Source organism: Neofelis nebulosa, chromosome 12, assembly GCF_028018385.1.
Source record: "Neofelis nebulosa isolate mNeoNeb1 chromosome 12, mNeoNeb1.pri, whole genome shotgun sequence".
NCBI classification, from domain to species: Eukaryota; Metazoa; Chordata; class Mammalia; order Carnivora; family Felidae; genus Neofelis; species Neofelis nebulosa.
In genome coordinates, this window is record NC_080793.1 from 11,683,886 (window position 1) to 11,697,813 (window position 13,928).

Sequence of the window (13,928 nt, forward strand, 5' to 3'; positions counted from 1 at the left end):
ATTCCGCGCTCCGCTTGGAGCCTGATGCGAGGCTACATTCCACAACCTGGGATCATGACCTGAGCTGAAATCAAGAGTCTGATGCTCAACCAACTGAGCCACCCAGGAGCCCCTCAAGTTCTTGTAAGAGACAACCACACCAGTGGACTTGCAGGAAGGATGCATTTGAGTTTTTGCATGTCTGAAAATGTCTACTCTCTTACACCTGATCAGTAGTTTGTATGGTTGCTGGAGTTCTGGGCTGAAAAAATTGCCCACAGAACTTGAAGAAAGTTTCCTGCTTTCACCTGACTTCCTTTGACACTGCTTTGGAAGGGGAAGGGAGTACTTGCCCTCCTGTTGACTGTTAGGGTATATGTGTAGGTTCCCTGTTGAGGCTTTAACACTCGGGGTAGGGAATTCCCTTTACCTAGGGAGTAGGTGGGAGTTCTCATTCCCCAAGAGGCTTCTGCTGACACCTCTCTGGCTGGGTAGAGTGGTGCCTTTTTGCTGCTCTCCCCATGGCCTCAGTGACTGCCACGGGTGAGCGGACGTCCAGGTTTTCCAGTTTCCACCGAAACCACATCGAGGGCCTCCTCATTACTGCTGGGGATGATGAAAGTCCCAGCCCCCTACTTGACTTTCTTGGCAGTGGTGGGTGGATGGGATTCTTGATGACAGCCCGGCCAAGGTAGAAATTTGGTTTCTTCCCTGTTTGTCCTTTGCTGACCTGAGTGAAGATGAGGCTGAACAGGTTTTTCTGGGGTGCTTGGCTGGTGTTTGGTGGTGGGTTTTTGTCTTTGTTTTTCTTTTACTAAAAGGTTTCTGACTTGTTAGTCTGGCCCTTTGGCAGACTTCTGTTTGAGTTTTTTTGGTCTGCGTCAATTGGGATTTATGGGTTGCCAGCTTTAGTCATGAATGGAGGTTGAATTTTATCAAATGCTTTTTCTACATCTATTGAGATGATCATAGGATTTCTTTCCCATGTGTTAATGTAAGTGATGTTTATTTTCAAATGTTAAACTAACTCTGCATCCCTGGGACAAACCCATTTGGTCACGATGTATTATTCTTTTTATATATACTGCTGGATTCAATTTACTGATATTTATTTTATGGTCACATCTATATTCATAAGAGATTTTGGCTGTAATTTTCCTTTATTGTAATGGTCTTGTTAGTTTTTGGTATCAAGGTCATTCTGGCATCACAAAAAGGATAGGAAATATTTTAAAAAACTGTTACAGAAGTGGTGTGGTTTTAGTATAATAAGTTATTGGTGATTGTAGATTTTTGGATGAGCATTGAATTTAGGAAAATTAAACATTACTCATAAGCATTTCCTTAACCCCAGTGCTTATTTGTGTTTCTCTATAATATGAGGGGATAAGTAATCCCTTCTCCCACCCTCCTTATATACACATATTTATTTTACTTTTTTTGGCTGGATAATTCCATGTCAGGTGAAGGCCGTCATTATGTTTCATCTGTTCGTATTTTGGTGCATGTCTCTTAAGAACACCTGTATTTTTCTATATAATGAGTGTACTTTTGTCACCATCAAGAAATTTCATACACCACATTATCCAATAAACAATCCAAGTTTACATCTTCCCATTTGTGCCAGTGATGTCTTTTGCAGCTGTTTATTTTTGAACCTGGGTCCAGTTAGGGATCATATGTTGCATTTAGTTGTCATGTCTCTTATTCCCTTTTACTTAGAACAGTTCTGGGGTGCCTGGGTGGCTCAGTCGGTTGAGCGTCCGACTTTGGCTCAGGTCATGATCTCACCATCTGTGAGTTCGAGCCCCGTGTTGGGCTCTGTGCTGACCGCTCAGAGCCTGGAGCCTGTTTCAGATTCTGTGTCTCCCTCTCTCTCTGCCCCTCCCCCGTTCATGCTCTGTCTCTCTCTGTCTCAAAAATGAATAAAACGTTAAAAAAAATTAAAAAAAGAACAGTTCTTCTGCCCTCCACCTTTTGCCTCTAAAACTGACTTAAAAAATTTTTTTTCTGGGGCGCCTGGGTGGCGCAGTCGGTTAAGCGTCCGACTTCAGCCAGGTCACGATCTCGCGGTCCGTGAGTTCGAGCCCCGCGTCAGGCTCTGGGCTGATGGCTCGGAGCCTGGAGCCTGTTTCCGATTCTGTGTCTCCCTCTCTCTCTGCCCCTGCCCCGTTCATGCTTTGTCTCTCTCTGTCCCAAAAATAAATAAAAAACGTTGAAAAAAAAAATTAAAAAAAAAAAAAAATTTTTTTTTCTAAGTTTATTTATTTTGAGAGAGTGTGTGAGCAGGGGAGGGACAGAAAGAGAGGGAGAGAGAGAATCCCAAGCAGGCTCTGTGCTGCCAGCGTGGAGCCAGATACGGGCTTGATCTCACAAAACCATGAGATCATAACCTGAGCTGAAATCAAGAGTCGGACACTTAGCCCCCCTAGGCATCCAGGCGCCCCTGAAGTTGACTTTTTAAAGCATCCAGACCAGTTGTTTTATAGAATGTCTCTGATTTAGAATTTGTGTCATTGTTTCCTCATGCTTAAGTTCATGTTTAAACATTTTGGCAACAAAACAATAGGTAATGTGTCTAATGCCATGCATTTTTTTTTTTTTTTTTTGAAAGTAGGCTTCACGTCCAACATGGGGCTCAAACTCACAACCCTGAGATCAAGACCTGAGCTGAGATCAAGAGTCGGGTGCTTAACCGACTGAGCTACTCACGTGCCCGTAATGCATTTTTATTCTCTTTGGAGTTACTCTGTTACTCTTTTTTCTTCCATCCCCCCACCCCCTTTTTTTAAAGGCTTTTATTTGTCATCTTTTTTATCCTCTTGTAGCTTTCTGTTCCTGTTTTGTAAAACTCATGTTTTTTTTTTTTCCTGTTCTATTTAAGGATACCAGTTTCCTGAAACATATTTCTTAATCATTTTCAGAGATATATTCTTCTTCCAAGAGATGATGTTCCTTTTCCTCCATTTTTAAAAGGTCTTTTATTTTCCACATGGCCTTGAGCTAGGTGAGCCCTATCTAGATCTGCTGTTTGCCATAAGCGGGGTGAATGGGTTACCATGGGCACTGTTTTTTGTGCCCTGGGTGACTATCCCATCCCCTTCTCAGATCTTGCAGCTGAAAAACTGGTTCATGTTCGCTGTTCCTGTTGAATTCCTAGTAACTAGCAGGCATTTATGCCACTGAGGTAGAATTTTATTCCCTCACTGCCTGATACTCTCCTATTTTAAACTAATGATATACAGAAAAACTACAGTTCCCAAAGTGTACTCCTTTAGAGTTGTTCTTGTCTCTGTTCTCACCGTACTTTTTGTGTGCAATTATTATAACCAGTATAACTCATTTTAAAAGTAATTCAAGAGATAAGTGGCTCTACCTACCTATTAAAATGTGTGTGTGTGTGTGTGTGTGTGTGTGTGTACAATCCATGACTATAACCAGGATTGAAGGGCACAGTGAATAAAGGTAACCCATTATAATAGAAGAGCCGTAATGAGGACTGATATTTGGGTATTTCCTTTTGGTTTACATCCCATTGTCTTCAAGAGTCCAGCTATCAGTGACAGTTGTCAAGAAGTAATATCAGAAGAGGGGAAGGTCTTCACAGCTGGATGGATGATGACTCAAAGGTTTGTCACTTGGGTGACCAAGAAAAAGGTGACAGAACTTGCTTTAAGAAGAGGGAAATTGAGATTTTCTGGGTTTTGATTTTTTATGGTTTGATTTGGGTTCTATGGAATGTGAGGTTACTGTCCATGTGGAGCTCTCCAGTGACAGTCGTAATCTTGGACCTGAAGGTCACTGGAAAGGTGGGAGCTAAAGATAGAGTTTGCGAGTTGGCTACAGAGTGGTAAGCAGGAAGAACTAAAGACATTTCATGAATCTTTAGCAGGCAGATAGAGGGCTGGAGGAAGGGAGGGGTCAGTAAGACCTCTTACCTCCTAAATCCAAACATCAAGTCGTGTGTGTGTGTGTGTGTGTGTGTGTGTGTGTGTGTGTATTTGCCTCCTTCTCTATTGCTGTCCTCTTGGTCCTGGCCACCATCTCTCACCATAGTGGCTGTAATCCCTCCCGACTGGGTTGTTTACCACTCTTGCCTCTCTCCAGTCCTATCTCTGCAGTATCCACAGTGAGCCTTCCAGAGGGCAAATCTGATCCTGTCAACTCACTGATTAAAATCTTTTAGTTGTTCCCCACGCTTCCAGATTAAAGTCCACACACCTGACATGGCTTATGAGGCCCTTTGAGATCTTGACTCTGTTATTATACAAATAGCGACTAACATTCATTGAAGTCTTTTGAATGTTAGTATTTATTCTAAGTACTTGATATGTGTTATCTCCCTGAATCTTCACACTTAATCTTTCAATTTACTCTTAACAACCTGATGGAGAAGGTACTGCTATGATCCACATTTTGCAGATGAGACAGACACAGAGAGATTTCCAGTTGCCTAAGGTGACAGAGCTGACCAGGGGCATCTACTGTATATTATGTAGTCCTTACCATAAATCTAGGAGGTAAGTATTGCTACCCTCTTTTACAAATGAAGTAATTCCAATCAGAGGTGATGTTTGCCCAGATGACACAGATTATGGGTGGTGGAATTGGGGTTGAATCCCAGATCTGTGTGACCCTGAGCGTGTTTTCTCCTCCATTCTGTCTGACCCTGGTCTCATCTCCAGTACCCCTTATGTCCTACTTCTAAGCACACATGCAGGTACCCTTGGGTCACTTCCGATCATTCTTCAGGTTTTAGCTCAGACATAGCTCTGGAGAAACCTCTGAGCATCCCCTTTACCTTTCCTGCTGCACTTGCAGGAGCTTTGCCCATCAGCCCTAGTTGTTACTGTTGTTGATTTTCCCCAGAGTGCACAAACTTCATGAAGTCAGGTGCTGTGAGAGCCTTGCTCACTATTAGACTTTGAAGGACTTGCACAGTACATGGCACATAATGAGTACTCAGTTAATACAGATTGAAAAATTAATGTTTAATACAGTGTAGAAGTTTGGTGTTGACCAGGTTTCATCTTCAAAGAGTATATAATCAGTAGTCTTTTCGTATCTTTAACTCCCAACTATTTATGATTTTTCCAAATAACTAATGATCCTCAAATCATGTGGTTTTTGGCAGATTCCCTTTGGGATTGTAAATATTTACTTTTTGGAGACTAATATTGTTATGCTTTATTCCTGGAGCAGAGAAAGTCCAGAAAGTGCTGATTTAACTGGAGGATGCAGCCTGGATGTGCCTCACTTGTGGTGACTACAGTATAAATTCATTTATTCTTATACTGATCATTGAAAGTTGTTTCTACTCTACTTGTAAGATGGTTATTCTCTTTGGTGCCAGAGGATGGGCATTCACAGCCTGGAATTAAAGAGGAAGAAATTTGTAGAGTGTTCTGATGGCCTACTTCTTAATCTTTTCTCAGGCAAATTGGTCTCACCTTTCCCATCTTGGGCTGACTTCCTCATTGGAAAAGTTTCACACTGCGTAGGAAAGAACAATCTAGCAGGAATATGAGTTGCACATTATTAGCTCAGTGGTGCTCAAACGTGTTCAGGTGATCGAGTGCCTGAAAGTCATGGTATTGTGTGGAATACTCTGAAATATTTATACATTAAATGTCAAACTACATTTCCCCTCCCTAAATCTGATACTATTTTATATTCTATTTTAGAAGAGACAGGGAATAGCAGGTGAGAAAGGTTTAAGAAAAACTTATGGTAGGAAAACTTAAAATTAGATTACATTATTTTTCTCATGCAAATTGAGAAGAGGCCATTTTTGGCCTCTTAGTCTAGTTCCCAAACCTCCAGTGTTTTAAGTAGCATAGCTGAAGAACTATTAAATTCATTGAATATGGGGGAGAGAAGAGAGAACTAAAATAGAAGGTGACCATGTCAAGGTTTTCAATTTGGGAGCATCAAAACACCAGTGACAGAAACTGGTGAGTCAGGAGGGAGAACTGGCAGTGAGGTCAAGAAGACTGACTTCGGTTGACGGTAAACTTAATGACAGGTCAATGAGAAAAATGCAACAGGCAGTTAGAAGGTAGCTTTAGCACCTATCACATAGTATGGCCTTCAGAAAAATACTGGATGGCACTGTTACCAGGAAGAGACTGTAGAGCTTTGGAAAGTATTGGCACGGATGAGAAACATGAAGCTATGAACGTTGTTTTCAGACTGAATATAGCAAAGCACAGTTCAGGGTTTGAACCTAAGAGGAAAGAGGACTGGCCAAGATAAGCAGCGTAGCATGCTGTTGGGATCGCAGTGGAAATGGGAATCCAGAGAAGATGATTTGGTTTAACAGTGGGTTGTGGATGTCCTTTGAGAAAATGGTCTCAGGGTGGTGTTCCACTAATTCACTCCCACAAGGCAGAAATCTAGGAGTTGTCCTTGATTATCTCCCATATCATTTGTCCCTTCAGTACAGTGAAGGAGTGCTGTCAAATTCACCCTCCTAAGCAGGACACAAAAGTGAAACTATACAAGAGTAATGGATACATTAGACTTTATCAAAATTAAAATCTTTTGCTCATCGAAAGACACTCTTCAGGGAAATGAAAAGACAAGCCATCAAGTTCTGAAAACTCAATTTGTAAACTCTTGCTACTCAATAAGAAAATCCAGTAAAGAAAAACGGGCAAAAGATTTGAACACTTTATCAAAGATGATCTACAGATGGCAAATAAGCTTATGAAAAGATGCTTAGCATCATCAGTCGTTAGGAACATGCAAATTAAAACTACCTTTGGAAGGCTCTGTACAACCAGAAGAGTGGCTAAAATTAAAAAGACTTACACTATGAAGGGTTAGTAAGGATGTGGAGCAGTTGGCATCCTCATGCATTGCTGACAGACTCAGATGAGCCTTGGTCGTCAAAACCCACTTCATGGGGTCATTTTCCTGAGCTCCTCTCCTTCTCTTATCTCCCTGTTTCCCTGGGCCTCTCCGTTTGTTCTGCAGGTCAGAAAACTGGGGCTTTGTTTATCCTGTTCTGGGCACTTCCCACGACTACATCTGTAGTCCAGACGTAGCAGTGGGAGGACACAGAGGAAAAGAAAGTAATTGGGATTTGCCCCATTCTCTTAAGGTTGCACTACTGATTGGAGAGGAAGGTTCTTCACACACTGCTTTAGGTACCTGTTGATCCCCCTGCTTCTTTTCCACTCCTTGAGCCTGAACTAGAGTGCTTTTCCTGGAACTCTGTCTATGCTGTTGTCAACTCTAGTTTTTATGCTGCCTACATCCATGCTGAGTGATGCCAGAGGAAAGAAAGCGGTAAATGTATGGTTTATCACTGGGTTGGTGAAACTGAATTCTAGTTTTCTACCCCAATCCATATACTGTTATTTCCCCTCTTGATTCCTCAGACAGGTGCTCCATGAATTTTGCCCTGGTTGTAGAGAGGTGTAGCTATGAGAGACCAGGTAGAGTATGCCTACTATATTTTTACTTGGAACCAGAACTTCTGCATTTCTTTTTATCTGGCTCTGCATTGATTGGACTTCTTGAATGTGTATCTGTTGTCAGTTTTGGAACATTGTCAGCTTTTTTTCAGACCAAGAGCTAAGTGAAGATGGGAACCCAAAAAAGGTAAATAGAGCATTAAAACCAGTTTGGGTTGTACCCCATTTTCTTTACCTCTTCTGGAGTATTAGTCTCATAATTTCTGTGTCTACCTTTGTCTTTTGCTTTAATAATTTCTGTCTCTGAACACTGTTCTAAATAATTTCTGTAAATTCTTGAACTCATTTTGGTTGTATCTTTAATTCATGTCGGTTGTGACCGTTCTGCTCTTAACCAACCATAGAGTTATTCTTATTTTGAGAAATGCTTTGTTCTCTTCAGTTTTGCTTGGTCATGTCATAGTTTATTACTCTTTACTAATTTTCAATCCTTTTTTTTCCCTTTAAGCTTATTGAACATTTATTCCATATCCTGTCTTTTGTAATTGTAATATCTGAAATCTTCAAAAGTCGGATTCTGCCATCTTTTATTTCTGAGGTTCTTGTTTATGGGCTTTGTTTCCCTGAGGATTCTAATTTTTGCCCACAAACGCGTATTTCTTAGAGCTGTGTATGTGTGTGTATTTGTGTGTGTGTGTGTGTGTGTGTGTGTGTGTGTGTGTTTAGGCCAAGGTTGAAGTGAATTTTTCCAGAGAAGATTTACATACTTTTTGTTAGTGTTCTGCAGCCACTTTCAGTTTGTGACCACTTCAACTTGAATTCCTGGGCTGAGGTTTTTGACCATTCAGTAGCAGCCCCTTGTGAGGGCCAGCTTGTGGTTGAACTTGCAGGAAGATTGCCAAGTTTTGAGAGTAGTGGTTTTCATTATAGTTCTTGATGTGTATGTGTGTGGATGGGTTTCTATCTTGACCACCTTTTGTAGTCCAAGTTTAAATGATGAGGTGGGGAGCATATGTTATTCTTTCTGCCTCAGGCTGGATGTTACTTTTGTCTTGTATTCCTTGAGCCCCTTTTAAATGGGAGAATGAATTTTGCATTGAACTATGCAAATGCCTTCAAGGGGAAAGCTAGTTTTTGTGTTTTGCTTACCCTGTTGGGTTTCTCTTGGCACTTAGTTCTTCTTCATCTGAATCTTCCTGATTTTCTTCCAGGCTCATTAATGTATTTATTGGAGAAGATAAAAACATCCATTATTTGTAATTATTTTCAGTAGAGGATCAGAAAGTTACTTAGCTTGTCATATTGCCAGAAATAGAATTCACAGCTGCAATTTTTCCAAGTTTCAGCCTGATTTAGTTACTATCCTTCAAACTTTACAGGAACACTTATGCCTCAGCACTTTGATCAGGCTGTTTCCCCTGCTTAAAATCTCCTGTTCTCCCCACCTAGCCAAATCCTGTTCACTGTCCAGTGTTCACTTCAAGTTCTTCCTCTTCAGTAGAAGCATCACAGAATGCCCTACCTCAGTACTTCCCAACTGTTTGGAATGCTTGTACCAATAAAATCTCAAAAACAAGTTTTGTGGAACCACATGGAAATGATTATCTTCCATCATTATTTTTGAAAAGAAATGACATTTTTACAGCAAAGAGCAGGAAGAACATGTCAGATTAAGGACGGTTTTAAAAATTGAATTAAACACTTTTATATGGAGACCACACTGCAAAGTCCCTGCTCTCCCCCTCATTTTGCTTCTGACTGTAAATAGCCTCATTGCAGACTGTCCGCAGATAATTGGACCCATCGCCTTCAGCCAGGATGAGGTCTTCAACTTGCAAGCCCACAGCATTTTATTACCAATTATGGGGCATACATATAGTCATGTATTTTCTCATGGCAGTTCATGTTTGTTTACATTTTATTAAAAAAATTTTTTTTAATGTTTAATGTTTTTGAGAGAGAGTTGGAGCATAAGCAGGGGAGGGGCAGAGAGAGAGGGAGACACAGAATCTGAAGTGGGTTCCACGCCCTGAGCTGCCAGCACAGAGCCCAACACGGGGCTTGAATTCACGAACTGCGAGATCATGACCTGAGCCGAAGTCGGACGCCTGAGCCACCAGGCACCCCATACCTTTACATTTTATTATATTTTATCTCCTTGACTGGGTTGTAAGCTCCTTAAGAGCCATTATATGTATGTATTTAGTTTATTCATAAATATGTGTTGAATGAGTTAAATTTAGATGCCTCTGATGATAGTTGAAACCTAGAAATATTTATAGAGCACACATTTGAGTATATTACAGCTTTGAATGTTGTTTATTTCTTGAGGAAAAAGAAGTTCTAATATGAATCATGAGTCTCTTACTCATCTCCCTTCTCCTCAGGGAAATTCATTCAATTAACAAACTTACTGAGTGCTTGTTAAAAGCCAGGCCTTTTGTTAGAGGCTGAGAATACAAAGATGAAGTGAAACAAGGTTCCAGTCTAGTGGGTAATATGTACATAAAAGTAGAAAGCATGGAATACCACCTGGGAAGCCTTTTAATAGAGCTTTGAAACCGGTCTTGTGACAATGTGGAGAGAGCAACTGAGTTTTGTAAGGGAGTCAGAGAGGCCTCCAGAGAGGAGGAGAAGGCATTTGTTCATTTATTCATTGATTCAGCAAATAATCTCAAGTCCCTATTATTTGCCAAGCACTGTTCTAGATGCATCTTGAATGAACAGGATGTTTGGAGGTAGAGCGCATTTTAGGAAGGAAAATTGTGATCAAGAACATACCCTTTGAAGGAACAACAGACCTGGGTCTGAGTTCATACACTGCTACTTACTAGATATTTGTCCTTGGGGCAAGTTATTAAATTTCTACAAGGCATTTATTTATGTATGTACGTGTGTATGAGAAAGAGCTTGAGCAGGGGAGAGGGAGAGGGAGAATCCCAGGCCCATGCCCAGTGCAGAGCCCAACTCAGGGCTTGATCTCATGGCTGTGAGATCATCATCTGAGCTGAAATCTCAAGTCAGATGCTTAACTGACTGAGCCACACAGGCGCCCCATCTACAAGACTGGTTTGTAAAATCCACAGACACTCCCTACATCACAGGATCGTCATGTGGATAAAATGAGGTGTGGTATATAAAATACTTAGCACAGTTCCCTGCCCTTCTGGAACAGCTCAATAAAAAGTAAGTGTACATACAAGGCATGGGCGATTGAGGCCTGATGAGAAGCTGAATGTGACTGTAACATGGGAGGTGTGTGTGTGTGTGTGTGTGTGTGTGTGTGTGTGTGTGTGTGTGTTAGTAGTGGCAGAAGCTGAAGGGTCTGGCTGGGGCTCAATTGGAAACAACCTTGCTTGTCATGTTAATTAGTATCTTTATTATTAAAAAAAAATTTTTTTTAAATGTTTATTTTTGAGAGAGAGATAGATACAGAGTTCAAGCTGGGGAGGGGCAGAGCGAGAGGGAGGCCCAGAATCCCAAGCAGGCTCCAGGCTCTGAGCTGTCAGCACAGAGTCCGACTGAGGCTGGAAGTCAGGAACCGTGAGATCATGACCTGAGCTGAAGTCGACTGCTTAACTGACAGCCACTCAGGCACCCTTCTTTTTTTTTTTTTTTTTTTTTTTTTTAAGTTTATTTTGAGAGCGAAAGAGAACAGGCATACAAGTGGGGGAGGAGCCAAGAAAGAGGGAAAGAGAGAATGCCAAACAGGTTGCACACTGTCAGCACATAGCCTGATGTGGGGCTCCATCCCACGAACTGTGAGATCATGACCTGAGCTGAAATGAAGAGTTGGATATTTAACCGACTGAGCCAGCCAGGTGCCCCAGTATCTTTATTTTGAACGCATTTGGGAGTCTTGGAGATTTATGTTTTTGTCTTTATTGACTAAACCGTGTTGTGACACGTAGAGCTTCACACAGTAGTTAGGAGCATGGACTCTGAAGCCAAAATGCCTGGGTTCTGGGTCCCACCTTCCTCATTTCCTAATTGTGTGACTTCAGACAGGTACTTGAACCTATCTGTACCTTAGTTTCTTCACTGGTAAACTGGATTGTAAATTAACCTATCTTACATGTTTGTTTTGTTTGCATATATGCTCTTGAGCTACTTTTTTTTTTTAAAGGTGTCAGAGGAAATATTTAAAATTTAGAATTTTAAAAAGCAGTAAAAGTAGATCTATATGATGGGTCTCTTCCCTTCCCCCTAAGGCCTCTGAGACATGTCTGCCCTACACTGAAAACCACTGCCCTAGAAAAGTGACCATCTTTCACTTGTTCGTTGAATTGATATTCAGGGCAAATAACTTATGAAAGTTGGGAAGTTAGCATTTGTATTAATCTAAATATTTTGATAAAAAATCATGAGCCTTCATATTAATTAAAACATAACTTTGTATTTTACAAAAAAAAGATTTTGCAAAATCTTTTTTTTTTTAAATTTATTTATTTTGAGAGAGGGGGAGAGAGCATGAGCAGGGGAGGGACAGAAAGGGAGAGAGAGAATCCCAAGTAGGCTGCACACTGCTGGCAAAGAGCCCCATGCAGGGCTCAAACCCATGAACCTGAGATCATGATATGAACCAAAGTTGGATGCTTAACCGACTGAGCCACCCAGGTGCCCCTGCAAATCTTTTTGACTTAGAATGCTAGAGCTACAAGATGTCAGAACTAGAAAAGATCTTAGTGATCTGTTTATAGATAGGGAAATTGGATTCTACAGAGGGAGGTCTTCAAAGCTGTGCTATAGCCAGTCCCCATGTGCTCGTGTTTTAGACCCTTTGGCCCAGTGTTGTCTCATTTCTTGCCCAGAGTGGCATAGCCAGTTCATTGCCAGAAGCAGGGCAAGCAGACAGTTTTCACCATTCTAGGAGTCCTGCTGCTTCTACCTCTTGCTGTTTTGCAGTATGTATTCTTGGCTTTAATGTTGACGTTGCTGTGAAAGTTTACTCGGTGAGTCCATGGGTTGTTCTTTGTTCTCCTGATTGATCTTAGAGCTCTCGGAAAGTACCTAAGGATTGGGACTTGGGCTGATTAGGTATTCCAAGATGCCTTTCCTATATTGTTAAGTTTTAATAGCTGTGATTAATAACCGTCTATCCATAAATCTAGGATGTAGGTAAACTATGAAAAATAAAGATGTTCTAAATTAAAAGTGGGTATTATTATTTACCTGGGTGAGTAAGCAGACCCACCATAGCTGAAAATCATAAGGAAAATTACAGTTGTTTTCCTCTCTGTTAATAGTCTTTATATTAAGGAAATGGCAGACCCTTGAATGGGTGTCCATGACTGGTCACACAGAGCCTGCATGCTCCTGAACATTCACTCGGGAACTAAGGTTCTGCAATTAGGCTCTCAAAACATTCTGACAGTGTTTAGGCTTTTCTAGTCTCTCAGGGACCATACAGACTCTTGTGTTGGATTTTCTGTCTTTCTTAGTCTTTCATTTTTAAGCACTGTTATTTAAGTGGGTCCTAAACCTGGCTGGCTATGCACCAGAATCACCTGGGGAACTTAAAAATTTTTGGGGAGGGGGGAGGGCCACTGTAGATCCTCTGAACCAGAACCTCTGGAACACCTGGCAATCTATATTTTCAAAAAGTTTCCTCAGGTGATTTTCTTCAAACAGTTCACTGACCGAAGTTCTAGAACAGTTGTATAACTGACATCAGCTCTGAGGTTTCATTCTGGATTCTTAGGAGAGAGAATCTGACTCAACTTATTCTCAATCCTTGTCCATGTATTTTTTCTAATTGAATAGTCCTATATTTTGCTTCTTAGTGATGGATGAATTTATAGCAGTTTTCAAGCTATATTCCCATAGAACTTTGGTTTTCCATGAGTTGCTGTTAAAATTGAATGATGCTGGATATTTTTCCCCAGGTCTGTCTCTTTCTGCCCCATTCCCCCCCCCCCCCCATAAATGGACAGAATATTTCCATTTAAAGTAAAAATTTCTGTTGTTGGACAGAAACTCTTAATTTTTATATAATCAAACCTCTTCATTTTTCACATATGGTTCTTTTTAAAAAAGTTTATTTTCATTATTAGTAATCTATACATATCACGTGGAGCTTGAACTCACGACCCCAATATCAAGAGTCATGTGCTCTTCTGACTGAGCCAGCCAGGTGCCCCACTGGTTTGTGCTTTCGAAAGTCTCCTATCCTTCGCTATCCAGATCTATGGTGTGGGCTTTGAACACTATCAGAGAAGGAGTTCAAAGAGAAGGAGATTAGATGGAAATGGAAGAGTTGTAGATGGAAGAGAGAGAATGAAATTATCTTAATTTCAGTTCCAAATTCCTTTCTGCATAGATGGTCCTGTTGTCTGCGTGACAACATGACCTTTTCAGTCCATATGCCTTTAATTTTTCTTGCCTTATTTCCCTGGCTGGACTGTCTAGGACAATGGTGAAGTGGTGTTGGTGGACATCCTTGGCTTGTTTCCAATCCTGGAAGGAAGGTATTCAGTATTTTACCATTAAGTATAAGGTTAACTGTAGGTTTTTCATAGAGGTTCTTTA

At 40.9% G+C, this 13,928-nt stretch overlaps 1 protein-coding gene across 21 annotated transcripts in view; it reads left to right on the forward strand.

Annotated features, from left to right (window-relative positions):
• The window catches only part of DENND1A (DENN domain containing 1A), a 513,465-nt gene that overhangs the window by 16,399 nt on the left and 483,138 nt on the right, over nt 1-13,928 (forward strand). For 6 of the 21 annotated variants that reach the window (XM_058694178.1, XM_058694182.1, XM_058694179.1 and 3 more), the window contains exon 1: nt 5,069-5,241. The exons of 5 other annotated variants lie outside the window; for them this stretch is intronic. In XM_058694178.1, coding sequence (XP_058550161.1) covers nt 5,084-5,241 — 158 coding nt within the window. In that variant the 5' untranslated portion in view covers nt 5,069-5,083. Of the gene's footprint in view, nt 1-5,068; nt 5,242-7,385; nt 7,422-7,524; nt 7,588-13,928 lie in introns of those variants that run through there. 10 more of the 21 variants (XR_009251413.1, XM_058694199.1, XM_058694184.1 and 7 more) reach the window with 9 other exon arrangements.